The sequence below is a fragment of the Lemur catta genome, unplaced genomic scaffold, assembly GCF_020740605.2.
Source record: "Lemur catta isolate mLemCat1 unplaced genomic scaffold, mLemCat1.pri scaffold_216_ctg1, whole genome shotgun sequence".
In the NCBI taxonomy this organism is placed as follows: domain Eukaryota; kingdom Metazoa; phylum Chordata; class Mammalia; order Primates; family Lemuridae; genus Lemur; species Lemur catta.
The window spans coordinates 973-25,969 of NW_025423832.1; the positions used below are offsets into that span (position 1 = coordinate 973).

The window sequence follows — 24,997 nt, forward strand, 5'->3', positions numbered from 1 at the left end:
CGAATCTTTTGAGGAGGAAACCGACGTTAAATTCTCTCCCTTTTACAAAAGGGGGCTCACAGAAGTCAGTTGGCCCCAGGTCAGTCAGCCAGTGAGTGGGAAAGGCTGCAGAGCAAAGATTTGTTGAGCACTTGTCTGTACCAGAGGCATGCCACGTTATCTCCGCCAGGTGGGTGTGATTACCACCCATTTTATAGGAAGCTCCAGCTAGCTCAGAGGCAGAGGGAACGTCCATCCTTCCAAAACCTGTCTGAATCCATGCTTTCTTTGGCTCTGGTGGCAAAGCGTCACCCCACTGCCCGAAATGATTCTTTGTGAGTGAGGGCCAAGAAGCTGATTCAGTCGGAGAACCAGTAGTTGCCAGCATGAGGGGAGAAAGACTGGGAGTATACCTGCAGCTGCCCTGTCAAAGGAGGTGACTGCTGGAATCCTGAAGGCCTCAGGCAGGAGGCTCCCCAGGGGATTGGGAAACAGAGGTTTGGGTGACCTGCCCTAGCCCAAGGAGGGAGCAATCAATGGGCCAGGCTTATTCCCCTGTGGCCTGGAGGTTCATTCTCCCTCACACACCACATGAGTACTGCAAAGAGTTAATCTTCACTTGATTAGGTAAATGCTGAGCAAGGGCGGGATTTCCGGTGGCTGTGACATGAAAGGCAGGGCTGAGAGAGGCAGGGAAAGGGGCATTTCTGGAAGAGGGCAGAGCAAGAGAGAACATACACTGTGGCCTTTACATAAATCCTTTGAGCTTTGAGCTGCATCCAGCCGGGACTCCAAGCTGTGAGCCTGTCGCTCTGTAAATCTGAAACCTAAACCGGCCCCAGCCCAGCAGAGGTTCCCCAGAGTGAGTGGGAAAGCTGCAGTTTTAAGAGCAAGGATGCCTCTGAAGCATCTGGACTGAGATTCTGGGTCCTAGAACACGCCAGTTCTCTGGAGAACTCGGGGATAGAGAGCCCCAAACACCCTAAAGCGTAGTAAGAGTAGCAGCTGGCATGTGCCAGGCACTTTGGTGGCTGTTTTCATACATTGTCTCTAACTTGCGCAACGGTCCTCCTGCAAGGCAGGTGCCATCAGGCCGAGTTTACAGAGGAAGAAACTCAGGGTCAGCTCTCCCAAGCAGATTGCTAGGATCACCTGGCTGGTCAGTGGCATCCTTGCACATGAACCCAGGGCCTGCCAAGTCTGAAGCCCGCACTGCTCTGCTGAAAGGACAGACTCCATCACCAGGACAGGTGGAGCACTGGCCAGCCTTGGGAAAATCTGTTTTCAGAGTCCACCACAGCTCAGGGTAATAGTGAGAGGGAACATGCCGGGTGAGGTGAGGAGGCGTGGGAGAATAAGGTTAATACGCACTTTGGAGATTAGCTGTGCACGTCTGCCCCTCGATTCCCATTTGCTGTGGCCCCATTGCCAAGCTACCTTGAGGGGCCGGGAATGGGTATTTCTCTCCAAGACCAGTGAGTCTTCCCCATCGGAATACATTCCCCAGAAACTTCACCACCCTGTGCCCTCCTCCATCAGTCCTCTATTCTTAGATGCTGCCTTTCCCACAGTGGCCCAAGCAAACAGCAATGTTTCTGGGCCAGCAACATTGCTCACCGATGCCGTTGCCGATCCAGAACGTACTGGCAGACCCCTTCCTTTGGGCAGAGCAACTGGGATAAGATGCCCACAGACAGCAAGCAGTGGGCATCCGCCCGGGGAGAAAAAAGCCAGGTTCCAGGAGTGTCCTCCTCGGGCCCAGAGTTGTGGCCTTCGCCTCTGCAGCCAGGGGCAGGGCAGACCGTGGCCATGGCGAAAGAGAGATATGGATTCTGCCTGGGCTCACGTTGACCCCTGAAAACTAGGTAGCGGCCGGGATCCTCCCGACTCCTTCCTTTGACAGAAAAGTAGAATTCCAGCTTTCTGAATGAAATGATTTTGAAGGAGTGGTGGAGGTGGAGAGGGGTAAATGGTATTAAGGTGCACTGAGACCTGTAGTGACATGTCTGGTGTGCACCTGGCACACTTCTGGGCACCCTGCTGACATTTAATACCCCAAGCAACCCATTTTGCGGGTTATATCATGATCCCATGTTACACATGAGAGATCTGATCTGCTGCACAAGGAGGTCAGCTGGACTGGCCAAAGTCATGTAGCCACCAACCGGAGGAGTAAAGCTTTGGGCCCAATCAGTCTGCCCCGCAAGGCAGTTTCATAGGCTCAGACCTGCTGGCAAGTCAGAGTGCGGGATTACTGTCCCCCGCCCCCTTACTCAGGTAACAAGCCTGGGCACCGAGCCACACCGGCTTCCAATGACTGCACAGAAGCCACAGTCTGTATGCCTGGCCACCTGCCCCGGTTTCCTGTATGACACTGCTACTTCATGAGCTCTGTTCAGAGTCTGAGGCTGAGTGGCCGGGCTTCTCTGTGATCTTCACTTGCTTAAACAGACCCCTCCCCTGAATGCGGGCCCAGCTCCAAGTGGAACACACACTCCAGAATCACACAACTGCCCTTCCACTGACTTTCTGAACAACCTTGCTACCCGAAGGCCTGTTGCCTCACCATGGGAGGGCAGTTAAGTCCCTTAGAATATTAACAACTCTGATGAAACTTAAGGGCCCTGCCAGAGGGCCATGTGGGACATTATCATTTGATCATTTGGACTGTTTCTCTCTCTCTCTCTCTCTCTCTCTCTCTCTCTCTCACACACACACACACACACAGAGACACACACGAGATCTGTTCTCTGTAGGCCTTCGTGTGTGTGTGTGCGTGTATGTATGTGTGTGTGTCTGTGTGCATCTGTGTGTCTGCGTCTTTCCCCTCTTCGTTATGTCATCTTCCTCTTCTGTAATAAACTTGTCAAGGAATGATCCCATCTGCTACAACCCCAAGGAATAGGTTTCATGGTGAGGTGGAGCCCCTTCTGCAGGGTAAGCCTGTGTCCGGATACGCCTTTCACAGGGCTGGGTTTCAAGGCAGAGGGTTCAGGTCCGTCCTGGGAACGGAGTGACCATTTTTGCTGTTCTGAACCAGTGAATGAGGCCAGACTCCACGAGAAGAAATGAACAGAGGAGGAAGAGAGGCCACTGGGGACATCAGAGTCCCAAATTGGGAGGGGAGCTATGTTATAGGTGAGCTTCTCCAAGGCACACACCCACCTTCTACCCAGTCCAGTAGTCTTGACCCAGAAATGGCCACCAAGGCCTTTGGATGCCCAACTCCCCACAGATGGACATTCAGTAACTTTTTCCCGTTTTTCCTTCAAATGGGGCTTTAGTTAACGTGCTCGACTGTGTCTCCCTTTGTTCATAGATGAGCTCCTCCTAGATGCACCCCAGCCCTGCTGCAGAGACTACAGTAGAGGCTGCCCGGCTGGTGTGGGGCATCACTGGCCCACGTGACAGGGAAGGTGGAGAGCAGCCGCCAGGGTCGGGTTACGGGCACTTCGGAAGTCCCGATAAGTACCGATTGACGTAAACTATGCACATTGAGGGGAAGCCTGCTGGTCCAAACGCAGGGTGTCTCCCGAAATTACCCACATGTGCCACCCTCAGTTTACACCTCCAGAAACATGAAGAATGCCTCCTGCTTTTCAGACGTACTGTGGAAAACATATCAGCAGATCTTCACAGAGCCCCTAGACTGGAGCCTCTCAAATTATCTGTGCTGAGGGACCAGCATGTGTTTTTTTTCCCCACATCAGTCACCCAGGTATCCGTACATTTGTATAACATGAGGAACATGAATTACTAGAGAGAAGAGAAATACAGCAAAGACGCACAGAATACAAGCCCTGACTTCTTTTTTTAAACATACAGGTGACTCTCGCTGAATGCTATAGGCCTTCCTAAACATAGACTCTCATATTTTGTACTTACCACAGACAGGTAACAGCCTCTTGTGAAGCGGCAAGAGTCCACAAAGCGCCCTTTCATCTGTACTGCTCTGGCACAGGGCCTGGTCCATCACACTCGTTCAATCGCTGGTTGCTATTGCAAAGGCGTTCTTACAAAACATAATTCTTATCATGGAGAAACTTAAATACCAAGAATCTGCAACTAAAAACAAAAAGAAATGCCAGAATATTGAACTGCTGACTGTGATGAGAGTTGCCAGTGCAAGAAGGGGCACAGTAGCTCCAAAAGCAGATATCACAGTGGCAATGACTTCCGCTGGGCCTCGATGGTCAAAGAAGGATGGAACTTACTTTGTAGCTTTTTGTATTTCATGATTGCAAGAAACGTTTGTGATCATTGCACGTCTTTTTGCAAGCCCAGAAAAAATAAGGAGGTTGGAAAAGATTAAGCCTAATCTTAGTGTCGAGGCCAAGGGAACACTTTTGCTTTGTCTTTTGGAGGTTTGTTGACTATTAGCAACAAGAACCAGGTCAATGGGAGAAAAGGCATACAAACTTAATTGACAGTAGTTTTACATGACACGTGAGTCTTTGGAATGAAGACACAAAGATAGATATAGGGGAAATGGCCTATTTTTATGTTCAGGTTCAACAAAGTATGGACAGCTGTGCAGAAATGTGGTTGGACAATATGATGCTAAGAGACTGAGTGGGGAAACCCAGAGAGGCCTGCCTGTCTGTATTCTTCTCAGCCTCTCTGAGCGTGTCTTTTTTTTCTTTTGTGTATGGGAAAGCAGGACTCACCCTGAACTAGGGGTGGGGTGGCGGGCGTGGGGGTGTGTCATGACCTACAATCAAACAAGGTAGGTCAGATTAATTATTTTATGGCCAGTTTTTACACAAAAAGGCCAGAAAAGAGTTAAACTGATATTTTCCAGTCGTATGACTTACTTTGGGGGAAAAGGGGTCTGTTTTCTCTGACCGGCCTTAAATGAAAAGAGAGATTCTAGTTGCTATGACTAGCCTCAAGAAAAAGTGGGAGTGAGAGACAAGAGGACAAAGAAAGGTCAGAAAAACTTTTACTCTTAAAACTACTTTAAGGTGTTTATTTTAAGGTATTGCTTTCTGAGTCCCAACACCACAAACCATAGGTTACCTGTGTGAACATGTGTACACTTTCAGTGCATTCTCAGGAAGATGATAATGATGATGATTATTATTACAACACACACTCACACACATATGTATGTACAACTGATATGTGTACACCCACATATTTGTAAATATTTATAGCAGTTTCCTGCAGGTCAATACAGACAATTACCGTAACTCAGAGCCCACACTATTAGCACTGCCGACCTCATCTGCCCACTTGGTGAGATTCCCACGGTTACTGTGTCTAGCAGTGCCCCAGAGGGTGACACGAATCGTTAACAAGTGATTGGTGTACCACAGTCTCCAACAAGCCATCTTGAAGTCCCCTGAGAGAGCCTCCCTGTAGCCTCCAACTGAGATGACAGCCCTGGTGATGTTGACAATTGCCCCTGATCAGCTCACAAAGCTGCCGGGACCCCGGAGCCACAGGTGAGCTGCATTCCGTGTGGAGGCGTGTGGAATGCCCCTGTGCGCACACTGTACCCAGTTGTGGACTCTGAGGCAGCTCTGTCAAACCCACGCTGTGCTTCTCAGGAAGGCAGCCCCCCAAGTCAAGGTCCTCTGAAACGAATCCCAGTCTCCACCACAAGTCACCAGGCAGTGTGGCTGAGAAGTCACAGAGATTACTTAATTCCTCACTGTAGCCCTCGGAAGCATGTCCAATCAGCTCCACTTTACAGATCAGAAAACCAAAGTGCAGGGAGTTTGTAACACCAGAGGACTGATAAGAGATGCAAGCTCAGAAACCCTTATCTGGACAGCTTACAGCAGCCGGCATAGGACGTACAGTTTTCGTTCTTTCTCTCTGTCTCTCTGTCTGTCTGTCTCTCTCTGTCTCTGTCTCCCTCTCTCACTTTCTGTCACACACACACACACACACACACACACACATGTCCTCTCCCACATACACATATTAATGTGTTGCTGAGGAGGAATTGCCTAAGAGGGGAGAGAACAGTTATCACTGCTGCCTCCTCCTTGTGCACCTGGGGCAGTTCGGAGGGTCCAGAGGGTCTGGCTGCTCTGAACTCAGGTCTCCCCCCCCATGCCATTGGAGAATGCACTTTCTCCTTCGGTCATACAGGACGAAATTATGATTTTACCAAGGCAGAAAGAAAAAGACCAAACAATAAGCAAAATAAGACCCTACAAACCTCAGGGTAGAACTGCTCTTTGTCCCAAGAGCGTCAGAGTCAGTCCACATACTGCCACGGGCTGGCGAACGTCTCAGCCACTCGGACCGCAGGGCCTGGCAAGGGGCTAGTCCGTGCAAGTCTGACCCTCAGGCAGAGGTGAGTGGAAGGTGGCACCATGGTCCAGCCTGCCGGCATCTCCTTTTCCTCAGAACCTGTTTCCAGTTCTGCTCTCTGGCAGTGCCCGCCTTCTCCCCACGATGCTCTGCACTTTGACGACAGCCCACCTTCCTCTTGTCCACTACCCGTGTCTGGTCTTTCATCTGGGCCACTCTTCTCACTGCAGTCCCTGAAGCACTTCACAGAAGCCGGGACACCATGGGCTGTTCTAGCACCCTCCTGCTTGCTCCTGACGTGCTTGCTCTAGGCTCCCTGTCCTGGAGCCTGTCTCACCATTCCTATTTTTATATGTTCCTCGGACTCTCCTGGCCTCCCCGCTGTCCCTTCTCATTTCAACAGCCCTGGCTGTCATGCTCCTCTCTGTGTCTGAGCACTTCTCACAGGCATGGCCTGTGCCATAGGTAAGGCTCCCTTCCCCCTCCCCGCAGCAGGTGACAACACCTTGCCTCCCAAGTCATACAGAAACACATCGACCTCTCCCTAAAGGTGCAGATTTATATATGTCCTCATCTAACTCCCACTTCTTAAGCATGCTTGTAGACCTGCACTCCCAGGCACACACGCACCCAGGTGCAAACACACAATCAGGGACCCACCTGCCATACAAACACTGCATCAACACCCCACATACACTGCCACCTCCCAAACATACCTATAAATGTACAGGAACCATATCATCACACATGGCACATGCAAGGACACAAACACAGTGTAGACATGTGTGCGCACAAGGACAGACAAAACCTGAGAGGGGTACGATGCCCAGAAATAGGTGCAAATGCATACATGCACACATAGCTAGGGACTAACATACCCTACAAAACAGGTATACTCACAAAGACAAACACAAGAACACATGTGCACACAAAACACACACACACACACACACACACACACACACACACCTGAAAAGGGGAAGTTAGTTACAACTAAGAAACTAATCCAAATTTTGAGAGAGAAAAAAGATTAAAGATGCATTTCTAAGATTCTGGTTCTTCCCTCTTCCCAAGCCTAGAATGCATAGATGTGAGGCTAATGACCTAAAAGACATGCTTTCTCTCTCTCTCTCTCTCTCTCTCTCTCTCTCTGTCACATACACACACACACACACACACACACACACACACACATACACACACACTACAGTCTCCATAGTGGAGAAAACTTGGGAGGACCGCACCATGGTTCGAGGTCCTGAGAGCAGTTACTGTGAGTGGTGGCACCGACAACCTCCCTTGAGCCCTGGGCACAGAAGAACCCAGTTCCTGACCACAGCCTGGACAGCTCCGAAGGCCAGAGTCATCATCCCTGCTTCTGAGCTCCTTCTCTTCAGTGCTCCCTCCCCCAGAGGTGAGGCCTCTCTACCCCCTGACATGACCCTGTTGGAATGTAGCTGCAGCAGGAAAGCACATGCATTTGTTTTTCTCTCCAAACACTAGTCCACGGATCCCACTGGAAAAGAAGAAAAAGCGCTCGTGTGCAAGGGGGATGAAGGAACGCAAACAACGCACATGCCATGACAGGGAATAGAATAGGAAGGACAGTGGCATGCAAAGCAACAGCCACCTACCTAAGAGGAAGGAGAGGACTGAGGAGGGAAGGCAGGGGAATCCTGCCCTTGTGACCCGGAGCTGCCATCCCAGGGAAGATTTCCTCGGAACACTTAAGGGGCCTCCTGGCGCCCACTTCCTCCATCCAGCCCTGGAAAAGCAGACCGATTCCTCTAGAAAACCTTGGCCCATGGCATGTTGAGCTTTGATATGAGGTTTGGAACCTGTAATTAACAGACATGTAGACTGGCAACTCCTGACGAATGTCAACGTCAGACTCCGGCTACACGGTTCTCTGGTCATTGAGCTCCTGCTGCCAGCAGAGTAAGAATGCCCCTCCCTCCCTTCACCATATGGTCAATGGCCCCCAGAGCCCTCTGCCCTCACTGGGGAGACTCCCGTAGGACAGGGCACAGAACTCCAGCGGTTGGGAGTGGGGCTGCCCAGGTAGGCCCCACTTCCCAAAGTCCAGGGAAACCGTGATGCCCAATATTCTCCAGCCAGGCACCTGATCAGGATACTTACGCCTCGTCAGTTCTGCCAGGAAGTGTGAGGGTCAGTGATGATTTTATGCGAGAATAAAACTCTCAGATTTGGAAAAGATTTGGAAAAATGTCTCTGAATGATCAGTGTCAAGAAAATAGTCAGAGCTGGGCACACCAGCCCTGTGGAAGGAGCTGCATCCGGAACGGGGTGCCATTTAGACCACTGTGCTAGGGTTTCCCTGAAAGTGCCCCCGCTCGATCCCCATCAGCATTTGTGTTCCCGTATGTACGCTGAAAATAGCCCCATGAGTGCAGTTGGCAACACAGTGGAGATAGGAAACAAAGGGGTAACCAGCAGGGTGCACCGTGTTTACCCTGCCGAGAACCCCTGGGCAGCAATAGCTGTCCCCCTTCCACTGCACGCTCCTGTGTACTGCAACCTACTGTTGCCGTGGGGATTCGCCAGCCACAAGCCATGCTGGCGGCTTTTGAACACCACTGGTGGTGGCAGACTCAGGGGTGCCACATCCCTCTCCCAAGACAGACAAGCAAGTTTGGTCTGGCTGCAGTGAGCTCCTTCTCCATATGAGCCGCCCATCCCCACGCCAACTCTGGCAGACTGTAGAGGGTGCTCACCTCTTCATGAGGATAGAGATAGGAAATGAGTGTCTTTCCCTGTCCCCTGTGATCAAGAGTGTGGGTCTTGCTGCCAGGGAGGTCTCTGCACAGTGAGAGTCAGACGTTTTGGTGCTTGGGGAGGGAGGACCTGGCCCCTTGTTCACCCTGGGACTGGGGGTGGAGTCAAGTGGCAGGCCATCACCTCTGGGACTACCAGCTCATGGGCTGTGAAAGCATCAGAAATTGCACTGGGGCAATTGCTCTTCGTTCTCTGATAAACACCCTCTTTCTGTGACCGAAACAGGCTCTTGTGCATTTGTGCACGCACACACGTGCCACACCCCCCGCCCCCACCGCCAAACAAACACTCCCCCTCAACCTACACGCTCTGGTTTGTGATCATTGATTGTCTCAGGCCTCATGGGCTACACTCTGGGAACATGTATGGGATTTGGATACAGGAAGGTATGACTTCCTAACTTTTGCTTGGCTGACTGACATCGGACCAAGCTTCCATGTCTCCGAGGCTCAGCATCCTCAACTTTAAAACCAGGAAGATTGAATGAGGTACAGTGTCTGCAACTGCTTTGTAAAGTGCAAGGAGTGCTAAGCAAATATGATGCTTATCATTGCCAAACATAGTAACAGATAGGAAAGTTCTATGAAGCTTGGCACATTGCTAAGGAGATGGGGAAAAAGATTATCCTGTATGATTTCTCTGGAACTTAAAGCAGACTCTGTGGCCAGAACGTCACCTCATCGGTTTATCCATTCACCATCACTTTACTAGAATGTAAGCTTCACAGGATCAGGCATTCTACTTGTTTTGTATGCTTTTGTCGCTGATGTGTCCCAAATGGCCAGAACAGTGCCTCATGAATACTAATCAGTGAAAAGTGTGAAGCGTATGCTTGAATGAATCTTTTCGAGCATCTAGTGGAAAGGATGGCAATGGTGGTGACTGTAAAGGCTCTCCAGTGGGGGAGGGACTCACCCAAAGAAATCAGCTGACAGCAGAACATTAGAGCACTCTTCTTCAAATGGAGGATGCAGAATTATTCATAAAAATGAAGACCAGTGAAGCTCAGGGTACATGCTGAAATGGACCAGGAAGCTAAGGCTCAAATCTCCAATAGCACAGGCAGAAAATGCCATGCTGGAATACTCTGGAGGTGCTACGGGATTCTCCCCCGATCCTGGGGGCAGATTCCTGAATGGAGGAGGAATGTAAATCATACCTACACCTTATATGGACTGAGCAGTTATTGTGTTCTGGGTGTATATTTATATCATTCAATTTTGGCCTCTCAGAGCCCTCAGTGATAGGGCTCATGAGAAAACTGGGATTCAGAGAGCTTAGGTAGCTTATATGTGGCCACGTGAGGTTCATATTAAATGGCAGAGAAAGATCTGAAACTGGGTCTTTCTGAGTCCAAAATATGCACTTTACTCTTACACATTAAATGATGCTGCCTTCCGTTATCGGTGAGCTGGTCCAGAATGCTAATGTCGGATACGCCAGTTTTTAGGTGAAATTCCAAAGCATTAGAGGGATATGGATGCCATAAATTGAAAGGGAGGCACGCTGACCAGACTTTCTTGCTAGCAGAAGCTCTAACTTTAATACAGTACACGCCGTTGTGCAATTACAAAGAGGCTTGTTTGTTTGCCATAAATAATCCTGCTGTCTGAGGGCACTCTGCAACGAGTACTCTAGGTGAACAGGAGTGACCAGTTACATTTCTCTGGAGGCTTAAAGATTCTTCGGCCTTTTTTCAGTTTGTCTGCTTCATTTCACGCCATCGTTGAGTCAGTTCTAGGCTCTACTCACTTCTTCTCCTTCTATAAAAAGATGTCTGGGGATTGGAGGGAGGGGTGCGACTTGAGCGACAGTGAGCGGGCACTGCAGGGAGGTCCTCAGTCTGGGTGCTATCCTCTGCATTCTGCTCATGTGGTTGTGCAATTTGTGCACTGCTTTCTCAGTGGAATTGTTTTCCCTTTCTAGAAGTATGGCTCTATCTGAGATTTGGTGGCAGCTCAAAGTTGACCCCAGTGTGGGTGCCCGGTGTAACATTTGCTATAGAAATGGTCTCTGATGATTTTTCATCGGACATTGTACTGGGTTGAATGGTGACTGCCCCAAAATTCATGTCCACCCTAAACCCCACGAGGTGATCTTATTTGGAGATAAGTTCTTGACAGATGTAATCAGTTAGGAGGAGACTATACGGGGTTAGCGTAGACCCTAAATGCAATATGACTGGTGTCCCCGTAAAAAGAGGAAAGAACACACAGAGACACAGAAACCCAGGGAGGAGAACACCATGTGAAGGTGGTGGCAGAGATCAGGGGATTGGGGTAAAGCATCTACAAGCCAAAACAAACAAAACAGGAAAGCAAAGCAAAGCAAAGCAAAACGAAACAACAACAAAAAATCCCCAAAGCCCCCAAAAGAAAAAACAAACAAAAGAACAAGCTGTGTGTGTGTGTGTGGGTGTGTGTGTGTGTGTGTCTATCTTCCTCCCTCTTTCCCTCTCTCCTCTCCACACTTTACTGGGAACAAAACATTTTGTTTCACTTCCTTTGTCTAATCATCAGAGACTTTAATACCCTATATAACGTCAAGCTTCTTCTCAAGGGGACGTGCACCTTTTCCCTCATGCTCCATAAGGGTGGCTGGAACGCAGACGATCTATTGCAAAAGAATTACAAATACTAACATTTATTATTTCAAAATAGTATCCCGATCATATGGCTCTTCTTCTGGAAAATACCCAATGCTGAACGCAGCAGATGGTGAGACCACCCCCACCACTGCTGGCCTCAGTCACCTGTACTGATCCAACTGAGATGGGACTGCTCCTTTCTTGAATAGAAAACAAGAGGAGAGGCAGGGAGCCCCAGAGGAGATGGTGATATCTGATACCCTGTGCTCCAACTTCTGCTCTTCCCTGGAGGAGCTAGTAAAACGTGAATGGAGAGGGTCCAAGGGGCCCCTATTTCTGGGGAATCGAGGGGTGAAGTATAAGTGGGCCTTTTGCTCCCAGAAGTGGACAAAGGAACAACCCGTCTAAGAATCTTTAGCCTTGGATAGGGGAGAACAACCTTGCCAAGGGATCCTGCCAGATTTGCCACTGTTCTGGTGCACTAGCTGTAAGGAGGGAAAGCAGCTGACCGAGAGTTCCCTAGACTGGTGTGTATGTTTCTGGGTCAAATATTTTTGGGAGCGATAGCTCCTAATTCCTATCAATGGAATGTGAAATACGTACACATTCCACAGTGACAATTAAAGTGAGGGCACTGGGTGCGATTAGAGGTCTGTTTCTATTTACCTGTGTGTTTTTCATTATAAAGGTTTTACCCATGATACATATTAAAGTCAGTTTTGAAAGTAGGAAGAAAAGAAGGGAAGGGAAGGGAAGGGAAAAGAAATCACCCCCAAACTGCCCAGGCTCAACCTTCTGGCACAAGGACCAGGAGGACCATACCTCCCATTACCACCCCACCGCACCCCAGCCATACGTCTAAAACCAGAACCCTTTTGTTTCTCCAGTTCAGGCAAGAAGTGAGCAGGTTATATTTTCTTCAAGAAATCAGTGGCCTGGAAATGACGGGGGGAAAATGGACTAGGGCAACAGACTCTAAGAGACGTATCAACCACGTGCAATGTGTGGGTCTTTGGAGATCCTAATTTGAGCTCATGAACTTGAAAAAATCTTTCCAGGAGACACCTGGGGAGATGGACAAGGTACTGGGTAGTAGATGCTGTTAAGTCAGTCTTGGTCGTTTTCTGAGGCATGGTATTGTAGGGTACTTATGTTAAAACAGGTCCTTATCTATTAAAGCATATTTTTGGATGAAATGATTTGATGTCCATGCTTGGCTTCTCTGCACTCCAGACAGAAACTTAAAAATATGATGAGGAGATATGAAACAAGAATTGAAGAAAGTTCTTGATTGTTGAAGCTGATGACTCTTGCACTTAATGTGTACGTGGAGTGCATTGTAACATGCTTTCTCCTTTTATGTGTTTGAAATTTTCCACAATAAAAAAGATACAAACAAAAAATGAAATGCTTGGTTTAGTGAGAGTCATGTGGGGGCAAGAGATCAGGAAGAGGAAAAATGAAAAACACTCATGTTCATGGGAACAATTGCAAGAGAAATATAAAAGCTGCCCCTGAACTAGCAGTTTCCTATTTGTAGACATCATGCCAATTGTAGATTCTGATAGATACAAGCCATCCTTAAACAAATGGTGCTGAAAATGACCCTGCAATATGAAATAGCGTGCATGTGTCCGGAGAGAAAACATTGAAAGTAGGAGATGTCTTTCCGATTTCTTAATCAATCATGTTTTATTTTTAAAAGGCGTCCCTTTGTTGCTGTTGTTCTTGTGGTTGTTGAAGGGCAAAAAAGCAAATTATTGATACAGCATTACCCACCCAAGGTAAGAACCTTGAGGGTGTTTGCCTGAGATTTTCTTACCTAAAAGAAACCAGTTGACAGGAGTTATTAACTCTCTCAGATGTGAGCTTGGTAGAGAAAGCAATTGAGATGCAGAGAGGTTTTTAGGAGTCAGAACCATGGCAACATGTCTTTACCAAAGTCAGCACGATTTCCAAGGCAATAGCAATAATATGACACAAGAACCTTGCGCTCTTTAGGAACTCCTGCCTCGGGGATCCTCTGTCCCAGGGGATCCATTACCCTGAGGTGGGGGTGGCAATCTTTCCAGAGAGCCTGGCCACAGACCACACCTGTGTTCATTGCAGTGTCAGTGGTAAGATACGGTTCTAACTGAGAAAAGTTTGGAAAAATCGTTGTGTGGGGTGGAGGAGGGGGGATGCTCAGTATTGTGTGTACGTGTGTTTGTATCCATGAGAGTGTGTGTGTGTACAGTAAAGCTTCCGGAGACGTGATGGGCCTTCGCTGGAAAGGGAGGTGAGAAGCAATCCCATTCTACACAAACTACATTTTAAAACCAAATATAGAGAAAAGTGACCTGAAAAAGGTGTTATTTTTATTATTTATTTTTTGATCTTTTATAAAAATACCACATAAGCACATTAAGAGAATTTGTGGAAACAAAGAAAAAGTCACATAGTATCTCACTGCCACTAATTCCCACCGCATGCATTGCAATATATGCACCCACTCACGATCTATGCCTGTGAGGAAGAGAAGGTGGCCTAGGGTTGCCACCTAACATAGGAGTCACTTGCCCCTTGTACCATTCAGCTCATACGGAGTGGTCCAACCTCTGCTCCTGGACACAAGAGATGGTATAAAATGGAGCTGCACTAGGAGAAATCCTAACGAAGAATCAGGGAAGCAACTTAGAGATGAAGAGAATGTTTCACGATTTCCAGAACCCCTTCCACCTCTAACAAAGGGCCTGCCTGGGAAAGAAACCTTGAGAGCACACACGGGCAAGGATGCTATTCAAAATAATTTGCAAATGGTATAGTACTTTCAATCAATACAGTACGTCAATGAAATATTGAAATGAATCTCCTCCCCCCCCAAACAAATCATTCATGACAAAACTATTTAACACATTATAGAAGTTGTAACTTAACAGCCAATTTTTCTTAAAGTTCTTATGCAGTGCTTGATAGGATTTCTAAACACTTTTGTGGCTCCATTCCTATAGGGATGCTGACCAGGGCCAGGTATTCTTCCTATTTTCATTATTTTAATTTCCACCTTTTCGGAATGTCGATTCTCTCTGCGGGTTACTTGAAGGTGGTAAACAAAGCTTCCTGAGAACAGACTTTTGAACATTTACTTATTTATGTATTTTCTTTTTGAGACAGAGTCTCGCTCTGTTGCCCGGGCTAGACTGTCGTGGCGTCAGCCTAGCTCCCAGCAACCTCAGACTCCTGGGCTCAAGCGATCCTCCTGCCTCAGCCTCCCGAGTAGCTGGGACTACAGGCATGTGCCACCATGCCCGGCTAATTTTTTCTCTATATTTTTAGTTGTCTGGCTAATTTCTTTCTATTTTTTTAGGAGAGACAGGGTCTCGCTCTTGCTCAGGCTGGGCTCAAACTCGTGACCTCAAGCGATCCTCCCACCTCAGCCTCCCAGAGTGCTGCTAGTATTACATGAACATTTATATTTTATCCTTTGTGGCACCAGCCAGAGGTCACTGAACATGATCACTTATCATCAAGTGGAAACATTTGGAACATTATCTTAAATGTTGGCTAAAATTTCAGATTTTCTCCTAGCGTTAACTGGTAACATCTTTCAAATTCCAACGCATGTTCATCTATGTATTTTCGCATTAACTTCATTCTCTCAAGCACAGGCAATAACATTTGGTATGTTATTTCACACGGGGTTCCTTCCAAATTTCGCAATGTAAGTAAAATTGTGCAAGGCTTTCGATTGAGCTAGTTGAAGGTGACTATCCAGATTTTAGCACTGATATTCCTGTGTCCTGGGAAACCTCTTGAGAGGCATGCAAAGTCCCGGGTTTCACAGATGGGTGGAGAAGGTTGTGGGGAAAGGACAGAACTCTTATAGGCCATCCACAAAATAGTGCTGAAAGCAACACTGTTTCCAGTGTCAAATGGAAACCACATAGATGATCCACCTTCCCTAGTTGCCATGGTTGTTATTAATCTTCTGATGGCTACTATTGGCAAATAGGATTTGGCGCTCACGAGAATGGGTCATCCATCGTGGCGTCACTCCGACGGCTGAGACTTTGGAGTGCAATTTAAGCATGTTGTAATCGTGAACATTAACTGTGTGACTGTGGGTCAACGGTTTGTGATTGGTATCGGCACAGTGCTAGTTGAACTTGTAACACTGTGAATACAGTGAAATCGCTGTACCTTGTGAGTACAGATCTAAGAATTCAGATCATGAATACGAGAATGCTTACAATATCAATGCCAGCATGACCAAAAAAGGAAGCCTAAACTATTGTGTTATTTTAGTGACAGATAGAAGAACACGTAAGACCGGATTGGGCAAGTAAGTGACAAAAACAGAACACACTACGCAAAATGCAGCAAAGAATTTTGGGTCAGGCACGGTGGAGAAAGGGATGTGAAAGCAATGGAGAGACTCCCCAAAAAGAAACCAATGTCCCGATGGAAACGGGGGTCGCTGAATTGTTGGGCATACCACAGTACACCAACACACATCCTTCTATTTCCTTGATCGCTCTATGAAACGGATTGAAGCTATACTTCCTGATTCAGAGATTGCAACGAAAATGTTCTGTAGATGAATGAAAGGAGAAAGTTTCATCACACGAGCATCTTTGAGAAGATGGCGGCCCAGCGAGAACCTCATCAGAGTAGGACAGTTGCTGTGCGACTTGGACAGTAGAGGATCGCCTCCCAAGTTTTCATCCAACTGCCACCCCCAAAGCTTCCACCCTCCTCCCCTCAGAGAGGACGTTTGATGCCGGGTCCCTGAGATTCTCATTGACAAGCCCCTCTGGGTCCCCCTGAGCAGAGCCTGCTGACCCAATTGTCCACCTTTGCGGCTTTGATGCCTAGCCATGTCTGCCTCGTCCTCGGGCGGCTCCCCCAGGTTTCCATCGTGTGGGAAGAACGGAGTAACGAGTCTCATGCAGAAAAAAGTCTTGAGAACACCTTGTGGCGCACCCAGTGTAACTGTGACGAAGTGAACCATGAGGGACCGCTCTTCAACTCCCCCCTTACATGTTCACGTGGATGAGAACACCCCTGTCCACGTCCATATAAAAAAATTCCCGAAACCATCAGCGACCAACAGCCAGAAATCTCATAAGCGAGGAAAGAAAGGGGACACCGTGAATGTGCGGCGGAGTGTCCGGGTGAAAACCAAGGTACCTTGGATGCCCCCTGGAAAATCATCTGCCCGGCATGTGGGATGCAAGTGGGAGAATCCACCTCATTGCCTGGAGATCACACCACCATCTTCAGAAAAGCTGGTCTCAGTGATGCGGTTAAGTGACCTCTCTACAGAAGATGATGACTCGGGTCACTGCAAAATGAACCGTTATGATAAGAAGATTGACAGTCTAATGAACGCAGTTGGTTGTCTCAAGTCGGAGGTTAAGATGCAGAAGGGTGAGCGCCAGATGGCCAAAAGGTTCCTGGAGGAGCGGAAGGAGGAGCTGGAGGAGGTGGCCCAGGAACTGGCCGAGACCGAGCATGAGAACACAGTGCTGAGGCACAACATTGAGCGCATCAAGGAGGACAAGGACTTCACCATCCTTCAGAAGAAACACCTACAGCAGGAGAAGGAGTGCCTCATGTCCAAGCTGGTAGAGGCTGAAATGGACGGAGCTGCTGCTGCCAAGCAAGTCATGGCCTTGAAGGATACCATCGGGAAGCTGGAAACAGAGAAACAAATGACCTGCACGGACATCAACACCCTAACGAGGCAGAAGGACCTTCTCCTGCAGAAGCTGAGCACATTTGAGGAGACCAACCGCACCCTCCGAGACCTGCTGAGGGAACAGCACTGTAAAGAGGATTCTGAAAGACTAATGGAGCAACAAGGAGTATTACTGAAACGGCTGGCGGAGGCAGACTCAGAGAAAGCGCGCCTGCTGTTGCTGCTGCAAGACAAGGACAAGGAGGTGGAAGAGCTTCTCCAGGAAATACAATGTGAGAAGGCTCAAGCAAAGACAGCATCTGAGCCTTCTAAGTCCGTGGAATCCATGCGTGGGCATTTGCAGGCACAACTTCGATGCAAAGAGGCCGAGAACAGTCGCCTGTGCATACAGATCAAGAACCTGGAGCGCAGTGGGAACCAGCACAAGGTGGAAGTGGAGGCCATCATGGAGCAGTTGAAGGAGTTGAAGCAAAAGGGAGACCGAGACAAGGAGAACTTGAAGAAGGCCATCCGAGCCCAGAAGGAGCGAGCCGAGAAGAGCGAGGAGTACGCTGAGCAGCTGCATGTGCAACTTGCCGACAAGGATCTTTATGTCGCTGAAGCTTTATCCTCTCTGGAATCATGGAGGAGCCGCTACAACCAAGTTGTAAAAGACAAGGGAGACCTTGAGCTGGAAATTATCGTCCTGAACGACCGGGTGACAGATCTTGTAAACCAACAACAAACTTTAGAGGAGAAAATGCGGGAAGACCGGGACAGCCTGGTGGAGAGACTACACCGTCAGACTGCCGAGTACTCTGCCTTCAAGCTGGAGAATGAGAGGCTGAAGGCGAGCTTCGCCCCAATGGAGGACAAGCTCAACCAGGCGCAACAAGAAGTCCAGCAGCTGAAGGCGTCGGTGAAGAACTATGAGGGAATGATCGACAACTATGAGAGTCAGGTGATGAAGACCAGATTGGAGGCTGATGAAGTGGCTGCCCAGCTAGAACGCTGCGACAAAGAGAACAAGATCCTTAAAGATGAGATGAACAAAGAGATTGAGGCGGCACGTCGGCAGTTCCAGTCCCAGCTGGCTGACTTGCAGCAGCTGCCTGACATCCTCAAGATCACAGAGGCAAAGCTGGCAGAGTGCCAAGACCAGCTGCAGGGCTACAAGAGGAAGAACATCGATCTCACAGCCATCACATCAGACCTGCGCAGCCGGGTAAGGGACTGGCAGAAAGGGTCCCACGAACTGGCCCGAGCAGGGGCCCGCTTACCAAGATGAGCTGCACGGCCCCGAGGGAGGACCACTACGTTTTTCTTGGTTGCTGCTCTCTGAAAGGAGTGAGCTATCATCAGTGCTGTGAAATAAAAGTCTGGTGTGCCAAAAAAAAAAAAAAAAAAAGAAAGAAAGTTTCATCACAGATGTGTTGGGGCCTTAGGGTGGGTGCAGAGCTGATTCTGTCAGAGTTTGCCAACTGTCATGCTTTCTACAGCATACCAAGTAATGTGTCAATTCAGTGGCAACAACCAAAACAGAAAAGAAAAAAGAAAAACCGTCTCATAGCTCTAAGGTAATTCGATTTAGGAAACGTAGAAAATGGAGTTGCAAATATTCTCCTTGATACCTACGAAGATTTTAATGAGCCCGCAGACACACAGAACCAAAGATATTTTGTTCAAATACAAACTCAACATCGCTCATCTATCTGAGTATTGGAGAGAAGCGGGAAATGTAACGTTTGGCAGAATCCATTCAGCCTACAGACTTCTTAAGAGAGCAAATGAAAAGATCTTACCTGGTAGATGTGCTGCGTACCGTATTAAACACTGACGAAGAGAAGTGTGATTTCCTTGCTTACCTGTGATTTTGAGACTTACACAGTGAAGGCTTGTGGCCACCTTTTAAATTCCTCATAACATGGAGAAGCAGATAGTGAGGTTTTACAGAGGTGTGGGACTACAAGATGGCTGTTGCCAACCATAAAAATATGTTAAAATGCCAAACTGTCCATACAATCATATTTTCAAAATGTGGGACAAGAAGAACATCTTTTTCTTACTTGGAAATACATTGAAGACAAGAATGGAGAAAAAGTTTACAATTAAATGAAGAAAAGGGTTACAGTATAGGAGATTTATGTGCTGTTTCTGAAAAACAGTTTGAAGGTCTTTGAAGAGGCCATAAAGAGCCTAGGAATGTCTCAACTGACTGCACCCAAGTTGTTCCATGTTTTGTGTAGGCAGCAACAAAAACTGACATGGCAAAAAAATGACCCATTTTTTGGAAAAAAAAGACTGCTTCAGAAATCAAGAGGAGGCCGGGCACAGTGGCTCACGCCTGCAATCCTAGCACTTGGGAGGCCGAGGAGGGCGGATCGTTTGAGCTCAGGAGTTTGAAACCAGCCTGAGCAAGAGAGAGACCCCTTCTCTACTAAGAAAAAAAAAAAGAGAAAGAAATTATATGGACAACTAAAAATATATAGAAAAAATCAGCTGGGCACGGTGGCGCATGCCTGCAGTCCCAGCTACTCGGGAGGCTGAGGCAGAAGGATTGCTCGAGCCCAGGAGTCCGAGGTTGCTGTGAGCTAGGCTGACACCAAGGCACTCTAGCCAGGGTGACAATGCGGACTCTGCCTCAAAAAAAAAAAAAAAAGAAAAAAAAAAGAAAAAGAAAAAAAGAAAAAAAGAAAAAAAATAAATCAAGCAGGAAAATGTCACCAGCAAAAGACAGCCAAGTTAAACAGGACTTTCTCAAATTCTATACTAATAATTTAACTTCTATGCAAGCCAGCTTCAACTTTAACACTGAAGTTACCCTTGAGCTTAAAAAAGAACCTTTTCCCCAGGAAAGAGTGACTTAATATATGATGACATCCAGTGTGCACCAGAGTATATAAAAGTTAATGACACTTCACACATGGACAGCCTATTGGAGGAACTATTGATACAAAGGACTTGATTGATTGGCAAAGCAAGCTTTACGTATACAAAGGGGATGGATATTTTTGGAGGCCCAGAAATCAATTCCTACAATCTAAAACCCGATGTTAGAAGAAGTAAAATCTATGCTCAAAAGCTTTTGTTGAGAGGATATTTAGTTCGATGTCATCACGTTAGACCGATGCCTGGAGGCAGTCTAATGTGATCTTGAGAAGAGCAGAGCTGCAAGTCTAAGGAACATAGAAGTATGATTGGATGCTATTTATCCACTATATAAAAGGGAGGGGGGTGAAAACAGGAGGTCCTAAGGCAGCAGGCAGTTCAGAGAAGAATTATTTCAGAAAGAATTTCTTTCAAAACCTTACTATATTGGGAGACAGAATAAAACAAGTCATTGTTTTTCCTAAAATCTGAGTATCTGTTGGATGAGTTTTGCTGTTTATGCACACGCGTTTTAACAAGTCTTACATCTATTGTTCCACACTCTACGTCCATGTGTACACACCATTTAGCACCCACTTATGGCTGAGAACGTGGTATTTGACTTCGTGTGTCTTCGTGATTTCACTTAAGATAATGGCCTCCAGTTCCATCCATGTTGCTGCAAAAGACATCATTTCATACTTTTTTATGGCTGAATAATATTCCAGTGTGTGTGTATGTACACACACACACGCGCACACACACAGACACACACACATACACACACACACACACCACGTTTCCTTTAGACGATCATCCATTGATATGGACACTTAGGTTGATTCCTTATCTTTGCTAAAGTGAATGGCGCTGTGACAAACATATGCATGCAGGTATCTTTTTGATACGATGATTTCGATTCCTTTGGGTAGATACCCAGTATTGGGATTGCTGGATGAAATGGTAGTTCTACTTTTTGCTCTTTGAGAAATCTCCATACTGCTGTCCAGAATGTGGAGTAATAGACATCAGAGACTCTGAGGGTGTGCGGGGGAGGGATGACAAATCTCTTGAGGGATACAGTGGACGTTATTCACTTGATGGTTACGCTAAAAGCCCAGACCTCACCGCTATGCAATGTACCCCTGTAACAAAGCTGCACTTGTACCCTTTTCTTAATACAGATTTTTAAGGTATATAAATAAAGGGCCTTATGATTGTGTATGTTATGAATACACAATAATGTAGCCAAGAAAAATTTTAAATCTCATGAGGTTTTTTTTTAAAGTTTTATAATAAGTTGTTCTATCAAAAGACAGAAGGGAGCATTGCGATGTATCTTTATATTTTTCACACATATTGTGTAACTAGTCCTATTTATTATGACTCTTTGCCACTCTTAAGTAGTCCTATTGTTGTTTTGTTTGAACAATGGCATTTATGTAACCAAAGAAATATAGAATGACATGTAATTGTAAACAAACACCTATGTTTCATATTTCATGTTAAAGGAATAATACCTATGTGTACTACTGATCACATTACATCATGCTTTCTTGCCTCCTATGGCTGTATCCAAGGTTGACACTCTAAAACATATGGTCACGCCCACCTTCATTTTGAGATCTGTAAGATTTCTAAAAAGTTGTCTTCTTGTTTCCGTAGACAGATATGACAAGAGAGACTATGAATTTAAGTTGCAACGCTATACCCATCATTTCATTTCTTTTCAAAGTCCCATTCCTAGTTCATGCCCCAAAATGATGATTCCTTTGGGTATAGGGTAGATACTTCTCAAAATTCTGATGAGACATGCTGCGTATTTTTTTATTTGCCCTTGAACATTCGAATCAAATGTTTTTCAATTTTCTGTTCTTTCAAACGCATGAGGGGATGGTACTGATGCATGTAGATTGTTTAATTTGTTCATCATGGATGACAGGAAATCTTTCTTATTTGAACCACGAACCTAACAGAGCGTGACTGTCATTCAATGGAACGTGTTGGTTTTGCAATTTCAACCTTTATTTCTCACTTTTGAGGCCTATTTGCATCCAACGTTGACATCACTTGCAAACAGAGCACATTCTGGGTTGGACAGAGGGCTGCTGTGTCTGAGTGTGGAGGTTCAATTCTGACTACTATGTAGTAGCTATGTGTCATTGGACTAATTTCTTCACCTCATATGTAAAAAAAGGACGATAATAATAAACACCTCACCGATCCACTTTTTCATTTAGTTGAAAAACGATTTTGAATGTTTAATGTGCATCGGGCCCTCTAACAGGAACCGAGGATATTGCAGCAAGCAAAAAGGAAAACTCCCTTCCCTTGGGCCACTTTGATCCCATTGGAGCAGACGTACATAGCATAAGCATTTATATAAAGTGGAAAATAAAGTCAAGTAAAAAGAACAAAGGGAAAGAGAAGCCCTGGAAAGGAAGAGAGACTGACGGGGGTTTTTGTTCCCTTAGGCGGCGGATCAGGGAAGGCCTCTCTGGGTGATATTGGAGCAGAAACCGGAATGAAGACGAGGCAGGTTACAGGGGAATGCTGCTTCTGGTAGAGTAATGTGTACAAAGACCCTGACATGAGAATGAGCTAATGTTTTGAGAGGGAGCAAAGAGCTTCCAGCTATTTCGACTTCACTGTGTGGCGGGCTCTGTCCTAAACTCTTGATATTTCTGTAGCTAGTGAATCCTCTTCACAACTCTGAAGGCTAGGTGTTACCAGTATGATCAGCCTCGTTTTACAGCGAGGAATCCAAGACAGGCTGTGTCTAAGTGACCTGGTGAAGGTCACACAGCTGGTGGGGGATCGTCAGGATGAAAACCCAGGTTTGAAGCCACAGCCTATGCTCTTAACCACTAAACTACCCTGTCCAGCCTTAGGTGCCTCCCTTATAATTGGCGAGGGAAGAAAGGCCCAGAAAGGGACACGATTGGCCCATATTCACACAGCAGGTCAGGACGGATGTTGGGAGCAAAACCCAGGGCCCTGCCTCCCATTCCAATCCAGGCCTTGGAAGGGAAGGCCTAGTTGCTCCTTCCCTAAATGCTCACTGAGCCTCCTGCTGTGCCAAATCTGTGCCTGGCACTGGGGTTGAGTGCTGAGGGTGACCGGGCCTCACATTAGAAGGGGAGTGATTCACTCAGCATTACTACAGTTGTGAAGTTCGTGCTTCTCCCCTGCTGTACCCCGTCCTCCCCATCCCAGCCCTGTGCACTCCGGGCTATCTGTCTGGGCACCTGCCTGTCTCCTCTGACGGACTGTGAGTTCTTTGATGGAAGGGAGCAGGCTTGTCCCCATCAGTCCCCAGCCTGGCACTCGTTGGAAACTCGGGGAACAGCTTCTGAAGAGATTTCTGGGTGTTTGTTCCACTTCTAGACACAGAAACATGTGAAATTAAATTATAAAGGGATGTTCCTAGTGACATTGATTGTGATGTGAAAACGTAGGAAATAAATGAAATGTCTATCAATAGGGAACTGTTTAAAAATATCAAGGTGGAAGACCTTAGGCAGCCATTAAAATACAAAGCAGCCCTTTAAATTCTGATGTGGAGCGCTTTCTAGGATATATTGTTAGTTTAATAAACACCAGGAGGCATGATGTTTGTATTCTTGCTGCCATTTGCGTTAAAAAAAAATCAGATGGTACCCGCCTAGCTCTGTCTTTCCATGGAATAATTCTGGAAGGATACACATGAAGCTGGGAACAGCGGCTGACTCGGGCAGGAAGAACCTGGAGGCCACGACAGCAGAGGGAGGGAGACAAGTGACTAGTTTTTGATCTTTCTACCTTGTGTATATTGTCTATTCAAAAATGTAAATATAAAAAATTTCTGCCACATAATATAAACCATCACTCATTCTTAAAATTAAATCATCAGGTGGATTTTCATCTAAGAAATATAAGTTGTCCTATTTTTACAGATACTTACACTGTTCAAAAGCTGATACAGAATACTCTGGGGTGTTTTTTGTTTGCTTCTTTTCTTTTCTTTTTCTTTATTTTTTTTAAACAATACTCTAAGATGGACCAGGCCACAGTTTCTCATAATTATTGTATTTCTTTCATTCTCCCAGAGATTCAGAAGGTTCATGTTTCTTATATCTACCACAAAAGTTGAGACCATTATGCAAACTGGGCTGTCTGTGGATTCTGGACGTTTTTGATTTTGTTTATTTTGAAGCCTTAACATTTTAGATACCAAACTATTGCACACATTGAAGACTTTCCCCAGAAATAACAACGATGAAAAGAAAACAAGCAAGTAAAAACCACTCGAAACATTGTATTCAGTAGCAGTAACAATTATGTCATTCAAGGATAAAGGTGGAGCAGCGACTTGTTCTAAAGCGCTGAGTACTTCATGAAGAATGGAAAACCCAGCCCACTGGCTGCCAAGAGGCAGGGCAAACCTGCAGTCCGTGAGTGCTGTGCATGTTTCTCACCTGTCACGGCAGTAGGGGGCCCGTTTATCAGGGGGCACCATGACCTCTAACGACTTTATGTGAAAATTTGTATCATTCCTTTTACCGTCTCTCAGGGGCACTATTTACTACATTGTCTTCTTGTTATGAAAATATTTCCATTTTCAAAAACTCTTATGGTTACTGGGGTGTACTGTGTTCGTATCACGTGCACACTCACACCCTTCTGCTGAGCCCCAGCCAAGCGCCTCTTTGAAAACCTCTGCATAGGCAGACCCAGGGGACCCCCGAGGTGTAGACTCAGCTCCAGCATCGTCACCCCACGCGCCAACCGGGGTCGTGAATCGGTTGGCTTCCTCTCTGAATGGTCCTCTCACGTGAGTGCTCCGTCATTTACCCAGAATT

At 46.7% G+C, this 24,997-nt stretch overlaps 1 protein-coding gene across 2 annotated transcripts; it reads left to right on the forward strand.

Moving 5' to 3' along the window:
• Positions 1-16,287: 16,287 nt before the first annotated feature.
• Positions 16,288-18,696, forward strand: LOC123629721 (outer dense fiber protein 2). 2 transcript variants are annotated; one of them, XM_045539155.1, is made up of 2 exons: positions 16,288-16,794; positions 16,852-18,696. In XM_045539155.1, exons 1-2 carry the CDS (start codon positions 16,618-16,620, stop codon positions 18,574-18,576), a joined length of 1,902 nt encoding a protein of 633 aa, XP_045395111.1. In that variant the 5' UTR covers positions 16,288-16,617; the 3' UTR covers positions 18,577-18,696. The 2 variants fall into 2 exon arrangements, with proteins under 2 accessions (XP_045395111.1, XP_045395109.1); XM_045539153.1 differs by having other exon boundaries at positions 16,607-18,696.
• Positions 18,697-24,997: the final 6,301 nt, after the last annotated feature.